Raw genomic sequence first — 24,885 nt, forward strand, 5'->3', positions numbered from 1 at the left:
ACATTATTAGGAGGTTGCCGTGAACGTAGCACTACTACGCCTTGGCTGCCAGTGCCATCCTTAGCAAAGCCTTTACTACCTGAAGATCCACTTCTGCCTCGTTCCATCCTAACCAGGCTCCAAAACAGATGGGTTTTGGCCCAAAAGATGCAAGGAGGAGCAGCAGGCGTTGCCAGGCTGCAGAACCCAGCGCTGATGGATGTGCTGACAAACCCCGGGTTGTCAGCCCTCTCTCACCCTCGGTTCAGGAGTTCAACATTTTAATCCGACCCAGTAAATAAAAAGCAGCTACGCAGGAAGCGGCACGGAGCAACCGGGAGTGGAACGGTGGCCACAGGAGAGACAGATGGACAGGCAGCACAGACAAGGGTTGGCTTCCACAGAGAACAAACGAGCTGCCCATCCCCACTGCCCACCCCCACGTGGGTTCAGCTCCAGGCTGCATCCATTGAGGGAAGGGCAATGGACTGGCAGCGATGTAGATCTGAGCTCTGCTCCCCAAGCAGGAGGAGCAGAGAAGGTCCCCGCGCTGCTCCCAGCCCAACCTCACACATCTCCCAGCAGCTCAACCCAGGCATGTCGAGGCAGCGAGAGGCTGGGGAAGGGAGGAAAAAATGGTTTCCATACCATAGGCTCCCAGGAGCAGACAAAAACAGCTCCTGCTACACAATTTAAACTGGCTTGACTCCGCTCCAAGCCCACAGCCAGGTGACTAATCCTTTGATTCAAATTCCTCCCGCTGCAGATCAGTGCTGCAGATCTGGGTGACTTCAGCGGGACGGAGCGGGCAGCCCACCTGCAGCCAGCACCAACAAGCCCTGAGCCACGAGACCACGAAGCTACGGGAGAACACACCCGAAGGAAAGCAGCTGCTGGGCTCCACCAACACCTCTGTTACACACACAGGATGGTCCACGACGGCTGCCACCACCAACCAACCCAGGTCCTACACTCAGGATGGTGGTAGAGAGCAGCGTGTTGCAGGGAGCACCTCTAGGTTTGCTCCAAGCAAGAGAGCAGGTCCAGCAACTCACAGCTGGAGGGGATCTGTATTTCACGAGGACACAAAGCCCAGAGGGCCCAACCAGCATCACCCACAGCGGGATGAGGTCCACACCATCACCTCCAGCCCATCAGCTCCTCAAGGCGCATTATTCCCAGCCAACCAAAGCAGCCCCACACGCCCACGAGGCTTTGGGCTGAACCCTCCCCTCCATCCCCAGCAGCATTTACCAACGATGTAACCGGGCTCACAGACACCGACCACCGCCGCTTTGTTGCCCACCGCCCGGTCCCACCGGCGGCCCCGACGCCTCGGAGCACCGAAGATAAAGCGTTGGGGCTCATTAACATAATTACAACGTTATGAAACGCCGGACGGTCACATCGCAGCGCCGCTGCTCGGACCCACGCTGCTACCGGCCCGAGCGCCCCGACTCCGTCATTAAGGCGAGGAGCACAAACTTGTTGTTACTCACATAGTCATGGAAGGCTTTCGCTTCGCTCGAATGCTCGCAAGTGTCTCGGCGCTCGGGGGCCGCGCAGTACAGGTCCCAGAACACGCTGCGTGGCACAAACACAACGGGAGGGAGCCCCCGGTTACCGGCTGCCCCGGGGGCTGCTGACTCACCGCGACCCCCCGCGCCCCTCACTCACCACCACCAGGAGTGCAGGAAGCCGGGCGGTTCTCCCAGCGTGATGTTCTTCTCCCACCGGATCTGCGGGCGAAACGAACGGGCCGCCAATGGGGCCGCCGGGCTCCGACGAGCGGGGGGGGGGGACCCCGCCGGCCGCCGCCGCTCGCCCGCCCCGCACAAGATGGAGGCCGGGAGGCGGCGGCGGAGCACAAAGGGCGGCGGGGGGGTCTCACCTCGGACAGGAAGGTCTGAGCGGATTTCTGTGCTCCCACGTGCAGCAGATACTCATAGACGTACAGGGCCAGCCTGCAAGAGCCCGGCGGGGCTGAGCGGGGGGTGCTGAGCGGAGCCCCCCGCCCCGCACACAGCCCGGCTCCTCCCGCACCGCTCCGCTCCGCTCCCCCCTCCCTCTCTCCTCCTCCCCGCTTACTTCTCCCGCGCCTGCCCGTCCGAGGGCACGGCCGAGCCTTTCCCCTTGGCGAACATGTTCCGCTCCGAGCTGGGTGTGGGCCCGCCCTCCCGAGCCGCTGTGCCCGCTCCGCTTGGCCGCGCACCGGGTGCTGTCAGAGCTCCGTCCCGCTCCGCTCCCCCATGGCCCCGCTGCTGCCGCCGCTCGTTGCCGCGCCCGCCCGCCTGCCGCCCCAGCCGAACGTGGCCGCGCCGGGCACCGCCCCCAAATGATTGACGGGCGGCTCCGCCAATCGCTGACGGGTGGGGGAGGGGGATCGCGTGGCCACGCCCCCTCGGCCAGCGGCGGGCGGGCGGCCTCCTGCTGAGGGCAGGGAGGAGGGGGGAGCGCGGCGCCGCGCGGTCCTAGCGCCGCTGGGCGGGGCGGGCGGGGCGGGCGGGGATGGTCGTGAGGAGGGAGCGCTGCGCCTTTAAGGTGCCGAGCCGCCGCGCGCTGAGCGCTCCGATTGGACGGCGCCGCGGGGAGAGCGGAAGGGGGGCCTTGAAACCGCCCGCCGGGCTGGAAGGGGGGGGCGCTGCCTCGGGAGCCCCCACAGAGCGGGAGGAACCGGCACCGGGTGCGGCCGGTACCGAGTGAGCGCGGCCGGGGCAACGCAGCGTTAATGGGGGAGCACAGGGGGCAGCCCCGGAACTTTGTGACACGGTGCGGGTACAATGAGAGACGGGCACGGACCGGGCGGGGACGGGCCTGAGCTGCGGCCGGTCCCACAGGGCAGCGCCGGGCTCCTCACACACAACCCGGCCCAACAGCCCCGAGCGCCGTTACCACGGGAACTGATGATGGAGCGGCACGAAACCAGCGCTGCCAACGGCCCGTCACAGCCGGCATCACCTGCAGGGCCGGGATGGGCAGCAGGTCACGGAGCTCGTGTCCCCTGAGCCTCCACATCCCGCTGTTCTTAGGGCTGGGTGATGACCAGCAGAGTAAACCACCTACGTGAGGGTAAAGAGCAGCTAAATATCCCTGTTCAAAATAACACCTTCGTATTCAGCACATTCTGCAAAGTGCTGCTGTCCCCAGGGGGATGTGTGCTGTGCTCCTGGCCAGCAAGAAAGGAAGAACAGGGCTTCTCTCTGCCCACACCGCCATCCCTTTCCTTAGACCTTAGAAAATGGGATGGCCACGGCTGCTGCTCAGCCCCTCATGTTTTGCAGCACATCCAGCTCTACATTCGCTCCTGCTCATCAGTTTATTTCCCTTTAACTCATTGATTGTCTGAGATACCGAGCAGACAAAAACAGTTCCCTTCTTTCCCAGTCGTTGGGATGAGAAATGCAATAGGAGCTGGGATCTCCACCTCCAAAGGTCCATCTGCAGGTGCCCAGCATGAAGAGGGAGGTCGGGGAAGATGTCCTGAGCATGGGGACAGCAGAGGATGGATGGGGACAGGCACCTTCCTGGTGCTGCCCCTGCCTCAGCTTCTCCCCCATCCCCCGGACCAGCTCTGTTTCTTGGCTGTTGCTAGGGGAGATGGAGAAGAGCACTTGATTGAAAGCTTCCTGCAAGTGGCACCAAGTCTAAATATTGCCATTCCTATTCAAGCAAACCCAGGAGCCCGACTCCAGGACAGCGAGGGTGGAACTCCTGTCCCGTGTGAACTGCACCTCTCCCTGCAGCCCCGGCCTCGTGTCTGCCACCACCCGATGTCGAGACGATGTGAGCAGATTATAAGACGGTGCCTTGGACCAACTGAGCTCAAGATCAGAAGGGAGACTAATTTCATCTCTTCCCCACCGCAGAACGCAATTAAATGGCTCTGCGAAGTTTGAACACAGGTCAGGACAAGAAATGTTACAATCAGAAATCCCAACACCCAGCAGCCAGCAGCGCTGTCTGCTCCAGTCATGGGAGGAGGTTCCAAGCCTCCCCAGTGCTCCCGTGGCTTGGAGAGCCAATGTCCTCAGCTCGGGCGTTTCTCTGTTGGGTTTCCCTTGGATTTGTGGCAATGAAGGCACCAGAATTCATTAAAAACTCCAATAACCGCCTGCCTGAACCTCTCCCGTCTGACAGCTCAGAGCTGCCTGCTTCCCTCCCTGCATCCCGCAGTACAGAAACGGCCCCGCTCTGCTCAGCTCCAAGGCAGGAGAAAACGCTGCTGGGCGCCCATGAGGCTGAAGGCAGCAGCCCCTGGCACAGCGAGGTGTGAGTGCAGCCACAGGCTGAGCCCAGGCTGGGTGGGATCCCCGTGGGCAGGGATGTGCAGCAGGACGGGCAGGTTTGGGAGGGAGTAGCTGTGGGAAGAGTGGCTTCACCACGATGCATATTAACGCTCCGCGGGCTTTAATTGCAGCGGGACCTATCGCACGGAGCCATTAGCATGCAATGTGGAGGAACACGTCTTTTTGGGAGCCCTGCCTGGCTCGTGGCCTTGTGGGATGCAGGGAGAAGTGCCTCGTCCTCCCCGTGGTGCAGCTCCTTCCTCAAGGCCCTGAATCATCCCCGCTGCCATCTGCTGCACCCTCGCTCTTCCCTGCAGATGTCCTTCTTCCTTCCCCAGAAGGAGATGAGAACCGAGGATGAGGTGCCAAACGCGACTTCAAACAGCATCTAATAAAACACGGGATTAATTTCTTCTGACTGCTGTTCAATGGCTCTGATTAAGCAGAGCAGAATTTAATTAGCTTGTTTGGACTGCCTCAAAAGCCAAAGGTGGGTGAGCCTCAGCGTCCAGGTCCCCCAATGTCCATGAGCTGCTGGGTTAACCTGTGCTGCCGCACGGAGCAGAGCCTGCTGCACACCCAGCCTGGCTGGCAGCACTTTGGGGATCCCCAGAACATCCTTCATCTCTTCAACCCCCCCCTGCAGCTGGGATGGGGGCTGTTGGCTGGACATGCTGCTGGTGGCAAATAGGGATGGAAACATGGAGCCTCTCTCGGCATAAACCAAACTCGTCCTGCTGCTGAGTCCTTGAGTTCAAGTAGCCCTGTTCTCTCCCTGATTTACTACGAGTTGCTGGCTCCTCTTCTCTCCCTCCTCCTGTCTCCTTTAACCCATTTCATTATCTATGCTAGCTTAGGCTTGCCTACGTGGGAACATCACGGCGAGGTTATTGCAAAATAGATGGGCTGTGAATGCAAAATGCAGCAGCCCTCCCAGCAGCGCCGGCTCCCTCCCTGCCATACCTGTGCTCAGCACACTGCAGGACCCAGCTCCCCCAGCTCCCCCGCTGCTCCTGGGGTCTGGGGCTGCAGCTTCCCCTCCATGCAGACAAGACCAGCATGCAGGGAAGGCGTGCATTTCCCTTCCAGCAACGTGTTGCAATTAAGCATCTCCTCCCTACGCAACCCAGCGCTCAGGCAGGTAACGCCAGGCCAGAGCCACAGCCCCAAACTGCTCATTTTTAGCTGTTTGGCTTCTAGTTTTCCATATAAAAAAAGCAAAGAGTGCAGGGAAGATCTGCTGGCTGAGGTGAGGAAGGGACCCAGCGGCTCCTTGTCTCCCTGCAGTGGAGGTTTTACGGGCTGTAAAGTCACCCTAGTGCTGCTCCTCACCCTGGGGCCATATCAATCCCTGCTCCCTTATCAGCCACCCGCTGGTGTCCCCACCCGATACAGGGCTCTGGGTGGGCTTGGGGCACATGGCAAAGCACAGAAGGGATGGGGTGGGTCGAGAAACCCATCCCTCTGATTTCTGAACAAAACAAGAGCCAAAGCAGGGGGAGTCCATAAAGGGAATAAGAAAAGACAACTACTTTTATATGTGCACTTAAGTATTTAGGTCAGTATTTTTAGAATAAATAGCCGTGGGTTGGATCCTATCTTTTCACTTTCATTTTTCACACTTCAGCTCCATTTTCCTGACGCTGGGTAACTGCAGAAGCAGTTGGGTTTCTGCAAGCCCTTGCACCTCCCTGCACACCGACCTCACCGCCTCTGGCTTCCATCAGCCCCTCCGCCCCATTATATCCCCTGGAGCCATCACAGCATGGTCCGGACCTCCCAGCTTTCATGGCTGAAGGGTGATAAAGCGAAGGGCCAACAGTGATACCGCCTGGTTCCATCCCGCTATTAAAAGCAAAACCATCCAGAAGGGTCTTTCAGAGCAAAGCCGTCTTCCGAGGGAAACATTGGCAGCCTCGTTTGGCAGCGACGGCGCCTGGATTTGCTGAAGGCCTCCAAAATTAGATGAGGCTTGGAAACTTGTGATGGATGTCACTGCGGCAGCGTGGAGGGGGGGCTCCGGCGTGGTGCTTCCCCCAGCCCTGGTGCTGCTCGGTGCCTGCTTGTCCCCAGGGCTCAGTGCAGCACAGCGGTGAGAAGCAGCAATCCCGGGGTGCTAAATGTGCTCCGCAGGGGCTGCTGCCATGTGCCAAAGCGATGGAGCTCCTTGTAAACACTCTGAGGATGGAAACAAGCTCTCAGTGTGTCAGCAGGAGCCAGGCTGGGGCTGCTCTGTCCCTATGAGTGGGGGACATGGGGGGCTATGGGGGCATGGAGGGCAAGGGGAGCAGTGGGGGCACAGCTGGGGCTGGGCTGGCAGCGCAGCGTATCCCAAACAAAGCTCCCCTCCTCCCCGGCTCCATGGTTGTGTCACCTCCAAGAGTTATTCACAGATAAACCCCATCAGTTCGGGGCACAGCCATTTTATCACTGCTGGCAGCTCGGAGAGATGCTCCAAGGTGAGGGCGAGGGGGTGGGAGGAGATGGTAACAGCGATGGGCACCGTGCAAGGCTGCATCCAGCCCGACCCTCACTGCCCAGCGGGGCTTTGTTGGCCGACACGGCAGGCAGGGCACGAACCTCCTCCTCCGTGTGGGATGATTTATTTGGCCACGCAGCTCCAGCCTGTTTTGCTGCATCATTCCCGGTGCTTTATTGCCTCCGGCCGGGGCTGCTGCCATCCTCCGTGCAGCACCCAGCGCTGTGCAGCTCTGAACGCTGCCAGGTCCGCCCTGACCGCTGGGGAACACGGAGGAGGAACAGCAGGGCCTCAACCTGCACGTGTGCGGGAGGGACCAGAGGGGCCAACAGGGGGTTTGGATGGAACAACGTGCCGAGCTCTGCGGCTGGGAAGACCCCCACCTCCCTACCCCTACCCCTATTCCTATCTCTATTCCTACCCTTATTCCTATTCCTATCTCTGTCCCTATTCCTATTCCTATCCTTATTCCTATTCCTATTCCTATTCCTATTCCTATTCCTATTCCTATTCCTATTCCTACCCCTACCCCTATTCCTACCCCTATTCCTATTCCTATCCCTATTCCTATTCCTACCCCTATTCCTATTCCTACCCCTACCCCTATTCCTACCCCTATCCCTATCCCTATTCCTGTTCTATGGTGTCGGCCCCGCTTCAAGGCAGCCACGTTTCTCCTGCCAGCACAGCCCGCCTTTAGTCCTTCCCCGTGCGTGTCCGCCCGCAGATCCCGGCAGCACCGAAGCGCCGTGCGGGCACCACGAGCTGCTCCTTATCCCCAACCCCGCCGCGTTATTACAGCAGCAGCGGGGACACCCCGCAGTCACGGCCGGGCCGCGATGCTGCTGGAGCCCCCCTGGTTCCCATCGCTCCCCCGGGGCCGCCCTCCCGCAGCGGGGCGGGGCGGGGCGCGGAAGGGGCCTCTTGAAACCGCCGCGCTGCCATTGGGCCTCGCTGCTCACTCCCGGCCCGGCTCCTCCTCCCCGAGCCCCGGGGGGACGCAGCCGCCCGGCCCCTCCCGGCCCCTCCCGGCCCCGCAGTTGGGTCGCACCGGCGGAAGCGGCGGCTGTGCGGGCAGCGCGCTGCGGGGAGGAGGGGGGAGAAGGCTGAGCCGCTCGGAACAATGGCGCCCCCTGGCGGTGAGAGGTGGAACAGCGCCTTGCGGCCTCTCAGCAGCACGTCCCTGAGTGCGGCTGTGTCCCCCCGCACTAATTAACGCGGTCATTAAGCTCCGCGCCCCGACCCTACGTGCTGCCCTCCTTTATTTACTCTTTTACAGTATTTTAACATCAATCCCTGCGAAATCTCCCCCCGTCCCGAGGAGAATAGCTGCGTGTAACCGCCTGCTAATTACAAGCAGGGATGTCAATTAATTCGTTTAGCTAATTATCCGCTCGCTGAGCTCCGCGCACCGAGGGGTCTGCGAGGGACTGTAGCGCGGTGCCGGCTGGACACACCCTGCAGGGGCCGCGGCTGCAGCTGTAATTACAGCAGCGCTAATTGCGCTGGGACGGCGGTGTCCGGAGGGAGCTGGGTGCTGGGTGAGCCCCGACGGCCGCCTGGCCCCGCACGACAGCAGCACAACCCCTGCCCTGCCCTGCCCTGCTCCCGGCTCATTGCCGAGCTCCTGGCCCCTCTTCCTGCTCCATTCCTTGCGTTATTCGCTCCTGCCTTTTCCAGCCGCAGCGTGTGGTTACACGGCGATTTGCGTTTCTTTCCTTGCGCTGGTAACTTTGTGTACCGTCCCAACCGGGGCTGCTTTAAACGCAGCAGCTCCGGGTTGAAAGCGCGACCTTAAAACTGCGCTGCGAGGAAGGGCTGAGCGCTGGCTGCTTCCCAAGGACACGGGCTGCCCCAAAACACCCGCTGCCGCCGAGCCCCGAGCTGCGCTCAGGTGTCCGGACGCCTCCTCCTCCTTCTCTCCCTCCTTCTCCTCCTCCTCCTCCTCCTCCTTTCATTCTTCCTCCTCCTCCCGTTCTTCCTCCTCCTCCTCTTCCTTCTGCCGCCGCCACGACGCGCTGCAAATGCTCAGCTTCTTCTGGCTGAGGTGAGGGCAGAGGGGATGCCCAGGGGGTGAACATGGAGACGGCTGGCACTGCAGGCACGGGAGCAGTGTGTGCTCTGGTTTGATCGGTGTGGGGAGAGGAATGGGGCAGAGATCTGGGGGGAGCTTGGGGGGAGCCAAACCTGTGCTTAGAAGGGGACAAACATATAGGAAGAGGGGCTACAGGGCAGTGTGGGCAGGTGGATGGTGTGGCAGCTCAACACTGCGCTGATATGGACCGTGCTGGGCCCAGCTGTGATGGTCCCGATGGTGACAGTCCTGACCATGGTGGTCTCAGCCATTGTGGACTTGACCACGGTGGTCTCCTCCCCAAGGGATCCATGAGGAGCAGGTGGGCGCCTGCTCTGTGCAATGCAGTTGGGTGTCCCCATGCTTGTGCAGTCTGACCCCTGCTCTGCTGGTACCTGTAAGGGTTCACACATGGCTCTGCTCCCTGTCTGGGCTGGTGGCAGCGGTGCTGGGGACCTTTGTCCCCCACTAAGCATTCAGAGGACTTTGTTCCTTTGCTGCCCTCGCTGCCCGTAGCCCTGGGGATGGGCAATGGGAGGAGGATGAGGATGGAGGGTCCCAGCTGTGCTCACAGCACTGAGAGTTGCTCTCAGCAAAGGGATCCAGCTTGTGCTTTCCAGGCCTGATACCTCGCTCTGCTCTATGAACCCCCAGTGGAGGGCATGAATCATGTTCCCACAAAAGCTCTTGCAGGTATCGGGCTGTTCCCTGTCCCCATTGTACCAGCTGTCCTCTGCTGGTCCCAACCTGGGCACAGCACCATTGCCGGGCTCTCTCCCCTCCCACTGCCCTGTTGAGGTGGTGGGATTTCCCAAAGTAGGTCAGGTTAATTTTTTAATGCATGCTGCTTTGCTCGTTACCATGGATGTTGCTCAATTATACACCAATAATCCTCCCCAGAGAACTTCATTGTTGCTGCTTTCCTTTCCCCCCCACTCCCAGGAATGGATCAGGATGTGTCGAGGGGATGGGAGAGCAAAGATGGGTGGGGAAATCTGGGTTAGGCTGTGGGGAATGCTCACCTGAGCCAGTGGGAGAGTGGGCACTGGAGGCTCAATGTGTTCATCGCTACTCTCTGCCCTGTCAGGACCTTGGGGACCCAACACCAGGGTCCTACAGCATCAACCCACGTCTTGGGGGTGGCTCAGCCAACACCATGTTCCTGGGGCTCAAAGACTTGAGGATCTCCACGCAAAAACAGAAAACATCCCTCTTTTCCCCTCTTTTCCCTTATGGATCAGTTGCTCCCAGTTCAGCTCAGCTTGGCTTTGCAGGAGGCAAGAGAAATATCCCTCCAAAGGGTTTTTCTTTTTGTAATGCAAACTTGGTTGGATTTTTTTTGGTGGAAGTGGGTCACACGAGGGGTGACAGAGTAAGAGCATCATCGCCTGGGTGATACATCCCGTTACCATGGTGAGCTGGGGGCTGCATCAGTCAACAGCTTTTAGCGTTTGACAGCTGAGTAAGACGGAAGATTTTAATGAGGACAGACACTCGCTCGCTTAGTTTCAATATCCGAATTGTCTATAAATACCCTCAGTCTAAATGGCTGCAGGTCTGCAGGGTGCTGTGAGCAGCGTTCTTGGGCGCTCCCCTTCCCCATGTATTCCGGGGTAGTGAGTGTGTGCCCACATCCAAAACAGTGGAGGGATGCAAAGCAGGTGGCTCTTTATGGCTCTTTATGGCTCTTTATAACTCTTTTCCTCTCGTGCTGGAACAAGGAAGGTGACATGAGTGCAGTTGGAGAGCACAGGGTTTGCGTTTCCAATGTATGTGCTGGATCATTTGTCCTTGATGTTGGTGCACCACGGGGTGGGATGGGGCCACCTCCACCACTGCCTGCAACAAGCTGAACTTGGGGAGCAAGGGCTGCTTGCTGGGAGCAGATGGACTCATGTGCTGGGCTCTTGCTTGTGAGAGGTGAGCCATAAGCAAGCTCCCAAGGCTCAGCTGCGATCTGGGGCTTGGTTAAAGCAAAGCAAGGCACTTCTGGAGCGGGGACTTCAATCAGGCATGGATATTGGAAAAAATTTGTTCTCATCCCTTGCAATGCCACCAATGTGCCAGGTGTCCCCGCTGCCCATAGTGCTCCATATTGGGCTCCGTGCTGGGCAGTGGTGTGGCAAGGATGGGAGCTTCTCATTTACTGCCCTGCTGGCAGCCAGGCTCAGTGTGAGCCTCACCAGTGCCAAGGTTGTGCTCCTCGGGGTCCTGTGACTGTGCTGGTGTCACTGTGATGTCCACACCTCCAAGCGCAGCCCTCTGCTGCATGTAGCAATGTGGAAAATCCTCATGCTGACCCCTGTGGAATGGCAGGCGTGGAACTTGGCTCTGCCCTTTGGGTCTTAGACTTACAGCCATCATGCTGGATGCTGTGTTAGAAAACAGGGCTGGGCTCCAGCTCTCCCTGTCTCTCTGGGGTGGGCTGTGAGGTTGGCTGCGGCCACGGCCACCCTGTGAGTGCTCAGTGCTGAGCCCTGTGCTGAGCCCTGCCATCACCTTTTGTCTGTTTACAAGCTGCTGGAAGCTTCCTCCCCACGCTGCTGTGCTCCCACGCGCGGATTTAGCCAGCTCTTCCCAAACCAAATGGTTGTGTGCATCCCAGTGCACAGCACTCCAGCACTCCTGGTTACTCTGTAATGCCCCTGGTCCCCCTTTATGGCAACGTCCCCACGTTCTGCCATCCCTCTTTTAACCCTAGCTGCTCTTCTCCTTTCCAGGTGTCTTTTAAAAATGGTCAAGGGGAACATTGTAGTCCCTGAAGACATCCTGAGTTTCTGTTGCAATGGCCTCCAGGTACCCCGTGTGCTGTGCCAATAACCCTGGGAGCTGCCGGTGTGCAGTGCCCCGTCCCTATTAACGTCCCCAGCCACTAAGATCATAACTGTGCTGCAGAAAGCTTTGGAGCTCTGCGTAGTGCTGGCTCACACCCCAGAGCCTGCTGCCTTCCAGAAATAGCCGTGTCCTTGTGCTCTGGACACCCGGGGGGTTTGCGGGGGGCTCGAGGCTGCTGGGACTGGTGCCCCTTCCTTAGGGCTCACTGGCTGCCTTGGCTAACCCGAGGTTTGTGCCGTTCCTGGGATGCCTTGTACCAGTAGCTATGGAAACAGAGGGCTCCTGTTAGACCAGGGATGGAAAATGCTATTCTGAGAGGCGAAGTGGCGTTCGGTGAGCCTGGGGTAGGAGGGAAGGCTGTGTTCTGAGAATAAAGCTTTTACAAAGGCAGCTGGAGAGAAGCAGAGGGGAAAGAAGCTGCTGCTGCAAGTGGGATCTCGCAACAAGTGCTATAAATGGGGGACATTGTTAGAGCAGAAAGCGGAAGGAAGCACCGTAATGAAGCCCAGACTGCTCTCAAGGCTCCTCAATTACTCACGGGGTGCTCTGAGTTCAGCCCTTGTGTAACACAGCCCACTCCAGGCTGAATCCTCTCTTCTGACAGCACAGCCGCAATCTCAGTCCCTTTTTAACACTACCCTGTGCCCGGTGAGCCGGGGGCCGGGCAGGAGCAGTGCTGACCCCATGGACACTCTGCATTCCTAACGTTTCATTCTTCTCTCCCCAGCAATGCGCTGCCTGAGCATCCTGCTCCGCCAAGCAGGGTTTCCTCAGCTCCTGGGGGATGTTTCTACTATCTGTGCAGAGCTGAGGAGCGGGTGCCCTCTGTGGCACCAACATTTGGGATGGGAAAAGCAAACAATGGGGGTTCAGAGCCTTGTGCTCCCCATGCTCGCCCATCCCATAGGCATGTTTGCTAACGAGGCTGGGTTACGAGCCATATCCCTCCTCTCTTCCCACAGGGCTCGACCTCGCCGCAGTGCACCCAGGACACAGGGGAGCAGCAGGAGGAGGCTGCGGGGGCCATGGGCGGCCACAACCCCACCGAGGTACAGATGAGCCAACTGGTGCTGCCCTGCCACAGCAACCAGCACGGGGAGCTCAGCGCCGGGCAGCTGCTCAAGTGGATCGATACGGCTGCTTGCCTATCGGGTAAGCCATGTCGGTAGGGTCTGGGGAAGAAAATGCGCTGGGTGAGGATGCTTACAGCAGTGTTTGGTGATGGAAAGGAAAGCAAGAAGCAATGGCTTCCTCTCATGCGGACAGCTGGGGTGGAGGCAGATCTGGGGTGGGGAGATGCGGGGTTGCGTGCTGGCAGCAGCGTGTCTGTCCCTGCCTGCTGCCCACATTGCTGACGGCAGCCGTGCCGTTCTGCTGACTAATGCAGCGGGCAGCAGCAGGACGGGGGGGTTGGCTCTGCTGCTGCACAGCTCCTCGGGCTGGGGCTGCTTTGCCTCCGTGAAGCCAAACCTACGGCAGTGAGAGCAGGAAATGGGCAGCTCTGCAGTTTGGAGATGCTTCTGTAGTCTGGAGGGGAAGCCAAGCTGGCAGCTGGGTTGATTGTAGTTCTGTGTAGGGATAGATGCTATCAGCTGCTGTGCATTGCTGGGAATGCACCGTCAGGGCAGGGCAGACATTGAGGGTGATGTGGCCAGCAGTTGCCCCTTGGGCAAAATATCTGTGGGAAACCTAAAATGCTGCTCTCAGTGGGCACAGATGGGAAAAGAGCAGGGATGGGAGCAGGGCTCTGAGGCTGCTGTCACCCCAAACGTTGGGCTGGCAGTTCCTTGTGCTGCTGCAGGCTGCTGACGCTGTTTGCTGTTCCTTCTCAGCTGAGAGACATGCTGGCTGCCCGTGCGTCACCGCCTCGATGGATGACATCTATTTTGAGCACACCATTAGGTAAGGGTGCCCCTTTCTGCCCTCTCTCTTGGCCGGGTGTGGGGCTGAGGCAGAGCTGCACTGTGCTGGAGCTTTTCTACCCATACGCCTTCCAGCACCATGCTGCCAGCCCTACTGGCTGCCAGGTCCCGGGCACATCTGCCCTTGGTGAGCAGGACTGGTCAGGGTGCAGGGACCCTGTGGCTATCCTGTTTCCTTATTCCCAGAAAGACACATTGCTCATTTGGTCAGTGGCACCTCAGCACTGGAGCATATGCTCTGCACACTTGTGTTACCCTGCCCTCCACTCACCCCTTGTCCCTTCCCCTCTCTATGTTTTCCAGCGTTGGGCAAGTCGTTAACATCAAAGCCAAAGTGAACCGAGCCTTCAACTCCAGTATGGAGGTCCGTGTGCTGCAGCCATGCTTTGCCCCCTATGCCCACCCTTGGCACGCTGCTGTCCCTGCCAGCTGCACCCTCTGTGCTGTGGCCACCTGCAAAACACCTGCATGCTGCTCTGCTCTATGGCTCCGGGGCTGTGCTGTCTGTTTCGCTCGCTCTGGCTCAGCTTGGGGTGATGCTGCTGGGAGCTGAGCTGCATGCTGCCTTTCCACATGCACCTGCTGCTGCTTGGGCACCAAACCTTTCTCCTGTGCTTAGTTTCAAGATCCCAAACTACGCTGGGCATCACTGTGCTTCACCTGCTGCTTTCAGCTCCCTCCTTCCTCGGGAGGAAATATTTGGGGTGAGGAACCCCTACATGTGCTTGCACAAACTTCCCACTCTGTGCTGGTGGTGCCAGCTGAATGTCAGCCCCTGCCACCCATCCATGTGGCTCAGAGGCCCCATGCTGTGCTCTCTGCCAGGTGGGCATCCAGGTGAGCTACGAGGACCTGTGCAGTGGGAAGCACTGCAGCATCTGCAAGGCTTATGCCACCTTTGTGGCGCAGGGCCCCCCAGGCACCAAGGTAAGTGATGCACAGTGAGCCCTGTGCCCAGCCTGCACCGTTTCTCTCAACACAATCAACTCAGCCAAGCATGCAGGGCTTGCCCAGCTCCCTCAGAACCCAACGCAGGGCCCACCCCATCCACCCCCCACACCCAGGTGAAGCTGAAGCCGCTGACCCCGCAGACAGAGGAGGAGAAGATCGAGCACAGCATCGCAGCTGAGCGCCGTCGGATGCGGCTGGTGCACAAGGACACCCTGAAGGACCTCCTTACCCGCAGCACCAGTAACGCCGGTACCTCACGTCCACAAGGGAGGTGTGGGGCTGGGCGTGGGGTTGGCCGTGGCACTGAGCCCCGTTCTCCCTGTCAGAGATGGAGACAAGGGATGGCAGCGTGGTGGTGCCGGCTGAGAAGACGCGAGTGGAGAGCGTGGAGCTGGTGCTGCCGCCGCACGCCAACCACCAGGGCAACACCTTTGGTGGGCAGATCATGGCCTGGATGGAGAATGTGGCCACCATCGCAGCCAGGTGCCTGCAGGGGAGGGAGCATCAAGGCGGGTGGGCTGGGCCACAGCTGGGGGCCGTCAGGAGATGGTGGGGTGACAGGGACCAGCATGCAGCCTTTGGGGATGGCATCAGGGGTTGGCAGTCCCACACATGTATGGTGGTGCAGGGGAAAGGCAGGCACACATCCCACAAGAGTCCCCTGGTTCTGGCTGTGATTGGGACGGTGCATGGGGTGACACCTGCCCTGCAGCCGGCTGTGCCATGCCCACCCCACGCTGCGTGCCATCGAGATGTTCCACTTCCGCGGGCCGTCGCAGGTCGGGGACCGCCTGGTGCTCAAAGCCATCGTCAACAACGCCTTCAAGAACAGGTGGGTGCTGGTGGCAGCTCCTCCAGCCTTTCTCATGGCTCCCCACGTCTCACCTCTTCTTCTTTCCCCCCCAGCATGGAGGTGGGGGTGTGCACCGAGGCCTACGACCAGGAGATGTCTGTCAGCCGGAGACACATCAACAGTGCCTTCATGACCTTTGTGGTGCTGGATGAGGAGGGCCAGCCCCGCACGCTGCCCATGGTCGTGCCCCAACCAGGGGTAAGGACCGTGATCCCCCTGTACCTCCATGCCCCGTGTCCCTGCTGCGGTGGCACACAGCAAACATCCATCCACTGATCATAGTGCTGCCACCAGAGGCACTGACAGCAGCTGATGAGCTCTGTGCCTTCTCCCAGCACACTGAAATAGCTCCCGGTTAATCTCTGGAGCATAGGGCCACACCTTTCAGCCCTTTGCTGCTGAATGTTTTACCCGTTCTACAAAATATATATATATTTTTTTCCTCCTTTTCCATTAACCTGATGTGCTTTTCTCATTTATCAGGATGGAGAAAGGCGGTACAGAGAAGCCAGTGCTAGGAAGAAGATTCGGCTGGACCGGTGAGAACAAGTGGGATGCAGGGATAGAGGGGGGGAATGGGAGATGCCTCCCTTGGCAATGGGGAGCAGGGACGCCCCATCTTTTGCCCTGCTGTAAGGAGAACTCTTTCCTGCAGGAAATACGTTGTCTCCTGCAAGCAGACAGAGGTGCCGCTGTCTGTGCCCTGGGACCAAAGCAACAAGGTGTGTGCCTGCAGGTGGCACTGCCTCCTGCCTGTGTTTTGGGGATACCCCTGGCCCTGATGTGCTGCTCTGTCACAGGTGTACCTGAGCTACAACAACGTCTCTGCATTGAAGACACTCGTAGCCAAAGCCAACTGGGTGCTGGCCAGGGAGAAGGAGAAGGTACAGCACTAACCCAAGTACTCCAACCTATCCCCAGAGTGTGGGTGTGCTGGGTGCACGTCCCAGCCCCGCTCTGTGCTCCCCAAGGTGCAGATCTACACACTAGAGGAGGACAAGTTCCTGTCTTTCCGCATTGAGATGTTGGTGCACATCTCAGCCAGCCAGGCCTTCTCTCTGCTCTCTGACCTGCGGCGCCGGCACGAGTGGGACAGCCACTATGAGTGAGTGCTGCTGGGCCACCCAGCCCTGTCCAGAAGCACGTCCTTTGGGCTTCCCTGGGGCCTCACATCTCTGTTCTCATGCCTTGAGCCTTGTGTTCCCATCCCTGGGGCTGATGGCTGTTAGTGTGCATGGCAGCTCTCACCATTTCCTCCCACCTGCAGGAGTGCCGAGCTGGTGCAGCAGGTGGATGAGGATGATGCCATCTACCACGTGCTGAGCCAGACGCTCAGCCGTGAGAACAAGCCACAGGACTTTGTCATCCTGGCCTCCCGGCGGAAACCCTGCAGCAGAGGGTAAGCAGTACGTGATGTCTCCATCCCCATCGCCCGGGCTGCTCCTCACTCACCCTGCTGCCCCCTCCAGGGACCCCTACGTGGTGGCCTTTCGGTCAGTGACGCTGCCCACGCACCCAGCCAGCAGCACCTACACACGGGGTGAGACGCTCTGCTCCGGCTTCTGTGTGTGGCCAGAGTCAGAGGAGATGAGCAAGGTGAGGGGCTGTGCAGTGCTGTGGGGTTCAGCCTCCATGCCCAGCCATAACACCCCTCTCCTGCACATCACAGGTGGCTTACTACAACCAGGCGACACCGGGGTACCTCAACTACGTCACCACCAACGTGGTGGGGCTGTCCTCCAACTTCTGTGCCACCTTCGAGGCCTGTGAGAAGTTCCTGTTGAAGAACAAGGATGACCTGATCGCGCGGCTGCAGCAGCTCTAGGCCAGTCTGGGGCTCTGCTGTTATCCATGGACAGACGGGGTGGTGGCACTCAGACTGTGCCTCACTGAGTGGGATGGGGATGGAGAGGTGTCACAGGGATACACCACCCTCACACTGATACTTCACCAACCAGTCCTTTTTTTTTTCTTCCTAATTTTATAAGCTGCTGAGTAGGACTTGAGCATTAGTTGAACTAACGTTACTTGAATCTTTGTACAATCCCAACTCTTCCTAATACTGATTTTTTAATTGTTTCTTAATGAGGTTTTTGTAGTGGTGGGGATTGGGGCCATGCTGGGGGAGGTGCTGATCCACTGTCCCTTGGCTCCCACGCAGAGCAGGGGGAGATGCAGCTGCTGGGTAGGAAATGGGCTGTCAGTGCATCCATGGTGGGGCTGTCAGGTTTTCTCTGTTCCTGCAAGCAGGTGGGCTGCCACCATGCCCCTGCCTCACAGCCAGTAATTCAGATGCTGATGGCTTGCTGAAATCCCAACCCCATTGCGCTGCCCTGCAGTCCTGCTGCTGACTGGGGCTCTGCGTGGAAGGAGCGGCAATAAAAGTGCATCAAAAGGAAACACCTTTCCCTGCCTGAGGGTCTGCTTGGTGGGGCCGTGGTGCTGCTGCCCTGGCAGTGAGATCCACACCGTACCTTCTTGGATCGTGGTCATCCCCTGTGAGCCTCCACCTCCTCTGCCCTCTTATCACCTCTAGATAAAGCTGTTCCAAGCTGAACATGGTACAAAACACTCAATTTTTACAGCGACTCCTTATCTCCCAAAACTCAGGGCAATCCTGCCTCTTTATCAGCAGGACACGAGCCATCCTTCCCACTTATCTGGAGGAATGGCTGCTGCTTGATTAAGTGCACGCAGTGATGGATTCACCCCAACGTTGAACTTTGACTGACCTCTCTCGCTCCCAAAGCAATGTACTTTTTAATGCTTGGGGTGGAGGGTCTGAGCAATGCAGATCCTACTGCTGTACCTGGTCTTCCCATCCATCTCCTGGGGGAGCGCAGATCTGTGGCTGGTAGGTCCCTGTACAGCTCTTGGCCCACAAGGGTCTCTCCCCCACAAGGTTGACAGCTTCTCTCCAGGCTGCACATCCCCAGCTCTCATCAGCCTGTCCTCATAGGAGGGGTGTTCCATGCCTTGGACAATTTTTGCAGCCCTCCTCTGGATGCACCCCAGCGGATCCATGTCTCTCCTGCACTGAGGACTCCACATCTGGATGCAATACTCCAGATGAGGCCTCAGAAGGGCAGAACACAGGGGTGGGATCACCCCTCCAAACCTGCTGGCCGTGCTGCTTTGGATGCAGCCGAGGATCCAGTTGGCTTTGGGCTGCGAGGCAGCCCCTGCTTTAACATGCCAACTGGCTGCAGCCCCAATCCCTTCCTCCACTGGATCAAGCTTCATTCTGCTCTGCTGGGGCTGGCTCACAAACAGCGCTGAGATCCACACATGGCTTTGGTTAAAAGCAAACAGTTAGCATCCAGACTTCAGCAAGCTCTGCATGTAAGAAGGGTGGGGGAGAAACCACACGCAACAGCTGCTTACAGCAGGCACTCTTCCCCTTGCAGATCATCATCTATTTTCATTGCTGCCTTTATGCTGAACGCACAATGGTTTGGAGGCCATCTCTGACAACACGACAGCCTTGCACTGCATGGAAGGCAGCCACAGGCTGGGTGTGAGTCCTGCAGATGGCCACAAGCCTCCCACCCTGCCTGCAGGCACTGAGCTACCAGCTCACCCCATTTGGTATCCTTGCAATGCAACTCTGCTGCATGTCCTGCATTGGGTTGAGCCTGTCCTACCTGACTGCCCACCTCTCTGCCTTGTGAGTGTGGGTGCAAATCAACCCCACTGACATTGTTTTTTAACTATATTTGTGCGCAGTGCAGTAACTCAGACATAGCAATGTGCAATTCTGTTTGCTCTAAGCAGAAGTATTTATGGCTGAAGAGCTTTTTGTTGCCCTGAGCACTTAATGTTCTTAAAACTGCAGCCACTGCTCCCCAGGGCAGCTCAGGGAGAAAGAAATTAGTTAGAATTATTTTTAATTGCAGGCTCATACGGAAGCACAGATGATGCTGTATGGATGATGCTGTATGTTGGCACTGCCATGTTTGGGCTGAGAATTACTGTTTAACGTTCACTTTCAGTATTTCATCTGGTGAGAAAAAAGGATCACTTCATTTATTAAGCAGGAATCAGCCTGCTTAAAATAGACACGTCTAGCTCCAGCTTATAGAGGTAGCAAAAGAGGCAGTAAAACACACCACTCAGACAAAGAGCTCTGCTCTCCTCTGGCCAGCAGCAGCTCTGAGCAGAGAAAACCAGCTGCTGCTAATCCTCAGAGCTGCAATGGCCCATGCAGGCGCCCAGCTGCATTCAGCTTGTGGCAGCAGGCAGGTACTCACCCCGGAGCACTGCTGTTAAACCCTGGCAACTACAGCCCACCTCGCAGGAAATCAGCCATTTTTCACAGGTAAGTACATTCCCAGCTGCTGTTGCTTCAGCTGCAGCCAATGTTTGGCACCGTTTCAGGTTTATTTCAAAACCCCATGCAGCCTGTCATAGAGGAGACCTTCTGCAAGCCAGCTGGATTTCTATTTAAACAAATAATCCCCTCTTGTAAGCCCTTCATTCTCCTTCTATGTTTCTTTGCTGGAAGTTTCTCTGTGTGCCAAGATTATTTCTCCCCTGAAGTGTGCAAGGCATTTCTGTGCAAGCTGAAGTTTGCTGGCTGTAGCTGACATAAACAGCAATCTCTTGCACATGATTTCCCTGGGTCCTTCTCGCTCATTACAGCCGATGCACCTTCTTGCCATGGAAATAGTTCTTAGAAAAAGGAGAACTCTTCACAAAAGCCAGCACTGTCGGAGTCCCAGCCTTCACAAAATACCTGCAAAGATTAAAGAGAGTCCTCTGGTTTCCTTCTGTCTGGCCAAGCATCATGCAAGCGGCTGCTGCCCAGCACAGCACAGCCTGACCTCCCAAAGGATGACAGGCTGCTTTTGATGATCAGCAGAGCCTTTCAGAGCCAGGGCTACCCTTATCCAAGGAGCAGCATTATGAATCAACGCTTCTCCCAACAACCAACCCTAATTAAAATAGAGAGCTGTTGTTCTGTCCCTGGAAAGAGGTTTCTTCTGCAACTGCCCTTACAGCCTGAAATCTGAGGGCTTATGCACACTGCTGAGTTTTATGGAGTGCCTGTTCAGACAGTCCACAGCAGCAGAGCTCGAGCTCTGCTCCCCCTGTGCCAGACCCCTCAGCTGGAGCTGTGCTGCAGGCATCCCCAGCCAGCTACAAGCTGCTGCAAGTTAACAGCACCAGCTCTACAATGCTTTTCTTTTTGGTTTCTGAACAGCAGACTCTTTTCTCTAAACAACAGCACAGTACTTGAAAGTCAATTTCAAAGAGCCAAACTGTGCTACATGCTGTGCTGGGGACTGCTCACACAGCATTATTAACAGTGAGAGCATTGTTAACCTTCAACACGCTCTCTTTATATACTGCTGCTGCCTTTTTATAGGTAGCACTGTTTGGATGGGGTATGAAACAGCCCTTCTAGTGCTGCTGCTTGTGTGTAGTCCCACTTGTAGCCCTGCTCCCCTTCCCACCTCCACCTAGTCCTGGAGAGTTGTGCAATTCTGGGGGGTGGAAAGGAACACTAACCATTAAGGCAGGTACAAAACCCACATGGCCCTGGTGCTCTACACCTCAACCCCCTTAGAGCAAAGCTATTAAATCAGAAGCAAAAAAAAACAGCACTTAAAGCCCAAAGTTTGCACTCCCACTAGAGGCAAGAGGTAGAGCCTCACCTTTGGTGTTGCAGCACTTGTAGCAATGTGTGTTCTGGGTTCAGCTCATACATTTCTGCTCTTTCTTCATCTTCAAAATAAAGCTGAGGAAATTTGGGAGGGTTACACGCTTAAGCCATATGAAGACAAGCTATTAAGTCCAGTAAAAGCACCACACACATCTCTCAGAGGTTTCACAAACTCCTATACTTTGAGCTGTGTCAGACACTAATTTCAGCAGTGGGAGACATCACCATCTACACCTCTTTATGTACAATGTACCAGCTCACTGGCCTGAATCTCAGTTATTGTGCTGATTACTGGTTTCCTAACAGTACCTGTAAATACCTTACATTCCACACACGCTGCATATGATAGTACTTTCATTTTTGTTAAAAAACTCTGCCCATGTAAACTTGAGCAATTTCCAGATGTGCTGACAAGTGAATGTAGCTCTCCAACTCGCTACTTAACAACCACGGGTGGTGAGCAGGTGGTGAACACGCTATTGCTTTTGTATGCACACAGATGCTTAGTTTCACTTCAGAGGAAAGAAAAACCAAACACCAAAACCAACCAACATTTCACAAATCAACACACTCAAGTAGAATTAAAGTCCAATTTCTCACCTCGAGATTACTGGGAAGGTATTTCCTTTCTAAATCCCACGGAGGTAACTCAGCAAACATCACCGTTAAATGATCAATAAATCTAAAAGCCAGAACACACATTTCAGCTCAGTGTTCAGCCTGATTTGTACAACTGGTGTGTGAATTGCAGTAAAAATACATCAGCAAATTAGGCAATAGACTTGAAAATAGGCTTATAGGCTTAGAACACTTTCAAACTAATAGCTTGTTCCCTCAGAACTCACTGCTATCTCAATGAGACCACACAACTCATACCAGTGGTTTTAAACTTGAACAATGCAACAGTGAGTTATTTTTAATTGCCGTTTTCACACTACAAAAGGTGTAAAACGAGCACTTCATTTCATTTACAGTTGATTTTTCATCTACATGGTCTCAGCGGTGCCATGGTTCACCACGTCAGTGCTCAGAACACACTTATTTGTCAGTTGGCTGTTTATATTGGTACTGCATGAGAGCTGGCAATTTGTTCTGAGAATTCACCACCAAAGAAAGTGAAAATGGGAAGACATGCTTAAAAATACTATCTAAGAACGATGGCTTTATTCATCTGTTTGCACCATCATTTCTAATTGCCAAATTGTGGGTGGATCTGTGCCTACAAAAATGTTATTGTTTCCAAGTGTTTTAACCCTGTTTGGCCAGCTATGAGATTGGAAATGTGGAACTACTTGATTGCTAAGACAGCATTTCACCTACCAGCTGTTCTCACTCATTCAAACTCCTTCTTTATGAGGAGTCTACACTGCAGACAATGCATTTACCTGGAGTTCTCATGAAAAGCCTCAATGAAGTCTGTCTGCTCGTGCTCAGGGTACAGGAAGAGAACAGGCCAGTTTAGGTTGCCATCAGCATCCAAGTGCACCTTTGCCCCTGTGGCACCGTCAGAGAGGAATCCATTCAGATTTATCTCAGCCAGAGCATTGGATATTTCCTCTTCCTCATTTGAAGGCTCAACAACCTTGAGCTTGATATTTCTTTCCTAGCAGAGAGGAAGGTAAACGAGTAGGTTTTTGTTTTGTATTATTGTTACCTAAAAAGCATTACAGGCCTGGGAGCTCAGCATAGAGCCAGCCAGGCTCAACAAATCCTTAACCCAATCCCCCATGTGTTCCCCCCCCTCAAAAAAGAACCCCATAGAAAGAAGTCCTCCCACTGACCCACCTTTATTGCTGCAAGCAGTCGCTCCTTTTGACACTGTTCTTTCTTCGCCATCGCCTTTGCCTTCCTTGCATCCCTCTCCTCAACTCGCTGCATGTAAGAATTGTACCACAGTCATGCATAGCAAGCCAAGGCCCAGCACTACCCTGCTGACAAGTGGAGGCTCCAGCTCAACAACATCATTACATGGAATCACATTTGAGGAGAAATTACATTATACAGAAACCTGAATGGAGAACTCTCCAAACAAGGTGTTTCTAGCTTAACAGTAAGCAGAACAAATCACTCCTGCAACAAGTACATAAATGCCAGACTGCTGTACCATTTACCTTTAATTTGTCAGCTTTAGCTCTCACTTCCAGAAGCTTTTTCTCCTTTGAATCTATCCGTAAGCCCTCCTCACACCACGCTATTGCTTCCGAGTAGTTCTTTAGCTCCATGTGACAGAGAGCTCCTGAAAGGATCAAAGCTTTTAAGCACCTGGTATTGGAGCTGGCACACAGTTATCACACAAAGCAGTGGCTATAAAGTCAACGTTAACTCTGGTGCCTTCTAAAGCAACACACTCTGTTGTACAGGAGGGGTGAGCTGAGCTGCAGATTGCCAGCAGGTCCAGTAAGCTGGGAGAGAATCTGAAGTACTTTAGAAGTCACGGCATCAGCAGAGTGGTACTGTCTGCAGTGTCCCATCCCTGGATGTGCGTGCAGCCAAGGCTGGGCCCAGGTTGGCACAGCTGGGGCAGGAGGAGGGGGGGACTTTGGTGCCATTTTACCCTGCCCTTACCCCTCACGATGGCTTTGAGGTGGTCGGGCTTCAGCTTTCTCGCTTGGGTTGCATCATTGAGCGCAGAGCGGTAGTTACCTGCAGGCCAAGGAGAGCAGATCAGCACGGGAACCGTATCTCCTGCCTGCCCTGCAAAGGGGGGTACAGGGCTCACCCAGTCGGCAGTTGGCGGCTGCCCTGTTGGACAGCAGCACGGCTCGGAGCTCCACGTCCTCGAAGCTCTGCCGCAGCCCCTCGCTGTAGGCCAGCACTGCTCGGCCGTAGTCCTTCTCCTCGAAGTACGCGTTGCCCTCGTTCTTGTACATGGTGGCCAGCTCTGCGGGGCGGGCACGAGCGGAGCTGGGACCAGCCCTAGGGATGGAACAGGCTGCCCAGGGAGGTTGTGGATGCCCCGTCCTTGGAGGTGTTCAAGACCAGGTTGGACGGGGCCATGGGCAACCTGATCTATGGGGTCTCTATGGGGCATCTATGGGGCAGCTATGGGGCAGCTATGGGGTATCTATGGGGCAGCTATGGGGTCTCTATGGGGCAGCTATGGGGTCTCTATGGGGTATCTATGGGGCAGCTATGGGGTATCTATGGGGTATCTATGGGGTCTCTATGGGGATCTATGGGGTCTTCTGGGCAACCTGATGTAGTAAAGGTGTATGTTTGGTGGCCCTGCCAGGCAGGGGGGTTGGAACTACATGATCCTTGAGGTCCCTTCTAACTCGGGTCATTCTGTGATTCTGGGGCCCCTCTGCCGCCCACCTGCGGGCTCCTTGTCCTGGTCGAACAGCATGGACTGCAGGCAGGCCAGCTCGGGATGCCGCTCCGCGTCGATCTCGTCGGGGCAGCGCCTCATGAACATGGGGATGGCCTCCATCTCCTGCGGGCACACCGTGTCAGCTCCCTCCACCAGCCCCATTAACGCCGTCCCGCCCCGCGGCCTCACCTGCTCCCAGGTATCGGGACGGAAGCCATTCAGGTACCGCGGCACCTCAGCATCGCTCTCCTCGCCGTCCGCCATCTTGGTACCGGTCGCTCCGTCCCTCCCCTTCCGGCCCCGTTCATGTCCACGCCCCGCGCCGCCATTTTGCCCGCTGTGGGGTGCGGGCCGGCATCGCGCTGTGTGAGGGGATGGGGATAGGACTGCAAATGGCTGCAAGTGGCCGTAAATGGCTGTAAACGGCTGTAAATGGCTGCCCTCCTCATGGAGGTGTTCACAACCGTAGGGGTGCTGAACCACACATCCCCACCCCACAGCACAGCTGTTAAGCAGCTCCTATAGAAAGAA

General features: G+C 56.5%; 3 protein-coding genes and 1 long non-coding RNA gene across 16 annotated transcripts in view; 2 read left to right on the forward strand and 2 right to left on the reverse strand.

Moving 5' to 3' along the window:
• SSBP3 (single stranded DNA binding protein 3) overlaps positions 1-2,302 on the reverse strand; it is a 49,655-nt gene extending 47,353 nt beyond the window's left edge. For 3 of the 8 annotated variants that reach the window (XR_001557020.2, XR_001557018.2, XR_004308168.1), the window contains exons 1-4: positions 2,068-2,302; positions 1,871-1,943; positions 1,657-1,718; positions 1,479-1,563 (exon numbers count right to left, since the gene is read on the reverse strand). Coding sequence is in view for 3 of the 8 variants with exons in the window: in XM_015870807.2 (XP_015726293.1) it covers positions 1,479-1,563; positions 1,657-1,718; positions 1,871-1,943; positions 2,068-2,123 (276 nt within the window). In the remaining 5 variants the exon portion in view is untranslated. The remainder of the gene's footprint in view (positions 1-1,478; positions 1,564-1,656; positions 1,719-1,870; positions 1,944-2,067) is intronic. The other 5 variants (XR_001557021.2, XR_001557019.2, XM_015870809.2 and 2 more) reach the window with 3 other exon arrangements.
• A 205-nt stretch (positions 2,303-2,507) lies between these two features.
• On the forward strand, positions 2,508-4,677 carry LOC107317668. 2 transcript variants are annotated; one of them, XR_004308170.1, is made up of 2 exons: positions 2,508-4,248; positions 4,397-4,677. It is a non-coding gene; the product is annotated as an uncharacterized LOC107317668 (long non-coding RNA). The 2 variants fall into 2 exon arrangements; XR_001556964.2 differs by having other exon boundaries at positions 2,512-3,881.
• A 3,860-nt stretch (positions 4,678-8,537) lies between these two features.
• On the forward strand, positions 8,538-17,779 carry ACOT11 (acyl-CoA thioesterase 11). Of its 4 annotated transcripts, none has more exons than XM_032446130.1 (17): positions 8,538-8,638; positions 11,539-11,614; positions 12,616-12,805; positions 13,486-13,555; positions 13,879-13,939; positions 14,401-14,502; positions 14,640-14,775; positions 14,853-15,009; positions 15,239-15,358; positions 15,433-15,577; positions 15,863-15,918; positions 16,035-16,101; positions 16,180-16,263; positions 16,351-16,484; positions 16,647-16,778; positions 16,849-16,975; positions 17,049-17,779. In XM_032446130.1, exons 2-17 carry the CDS (start codon positions 11,552-11,554, stop codon positions 17,202-17,204), a joined length of 1,800 nt encoding a protein of 599 aa, XP_032302021.1. In that variant the 5' UTR covers positions 8,538-8,638; positions 11,539-11,551; the 3' UTR covers positions 17,205-17,779. The 4 variants fall into 4 exon arrangements, with proteins under 4 accessions (XP_032302021.1, XP_015726282.1, XP_015726281.1 ...); XM_015870796.2 differs by having other exon boundaries at positions 8,637-8,791; XM_015870795.1 differs by lacking the exons at positions 8,538-8,638; positions 11,539-11,614 and adding an exon at positions 8,646-8,791.
• A 1,599-nt stretch (positions 17,780-19,378) lies between these two features.
• On the reverse strand, positions 19,379-24,884 carry TTC4 (tetratricopeptide repeat domain 4). 2 transcript variants are annotated; one of them, XM_015870799.2, is made up of 10 exons: positions 24,544-24,884; positions 24,360-24,477; positions 23,764-23,976; positions 23,610-23,687; positions 23,156-23,280; positions 22,830-22,916; positions 22,430-22,647; positions 21,645-21,726; positions 21,037-21,119; positions 19,379-20,114 (listed from the first exon to the last, which is right to left on the reverse strand). In XM_015870799.2, exons 1-10 carry the CDS (start codon positions 24,616-24,618, stop codon positions 20,015-20,017), a joined length of 1,179 nt encoding a protein of 392 aa, XP_015726285.1. In that variant the 5' UTR covers positions 24,619-24,884; the 3' UTR covers positions 19,379-20,014. The 2 variants fall into 2 exon arrangements, with proteins under 2 accessions (XP_015726285.1, XP_015726286.1); XM_015870800.2 differs by having other exon boundaries at positions 23,764-23,925; positions 24,544-24,881.
• Between the last annotated feature and the right edge of the window lies 1 nt (position 24,885).

Source organism: Coturnix japonica, chromosome 8 (assembly GCF_001577835.2).
Source record: "Coturnix japonica isolate 7356 chromosome 8, Coturnix japonica 2.1, whole genome shotgun sequence".
Classification (NCBI taxonomy): domain Eukaryota; kingdom Metazoa; phylum Chordata; class Aves; order Galliformes; family Phasianidae; genus Coturnix; species Coturnix japonica.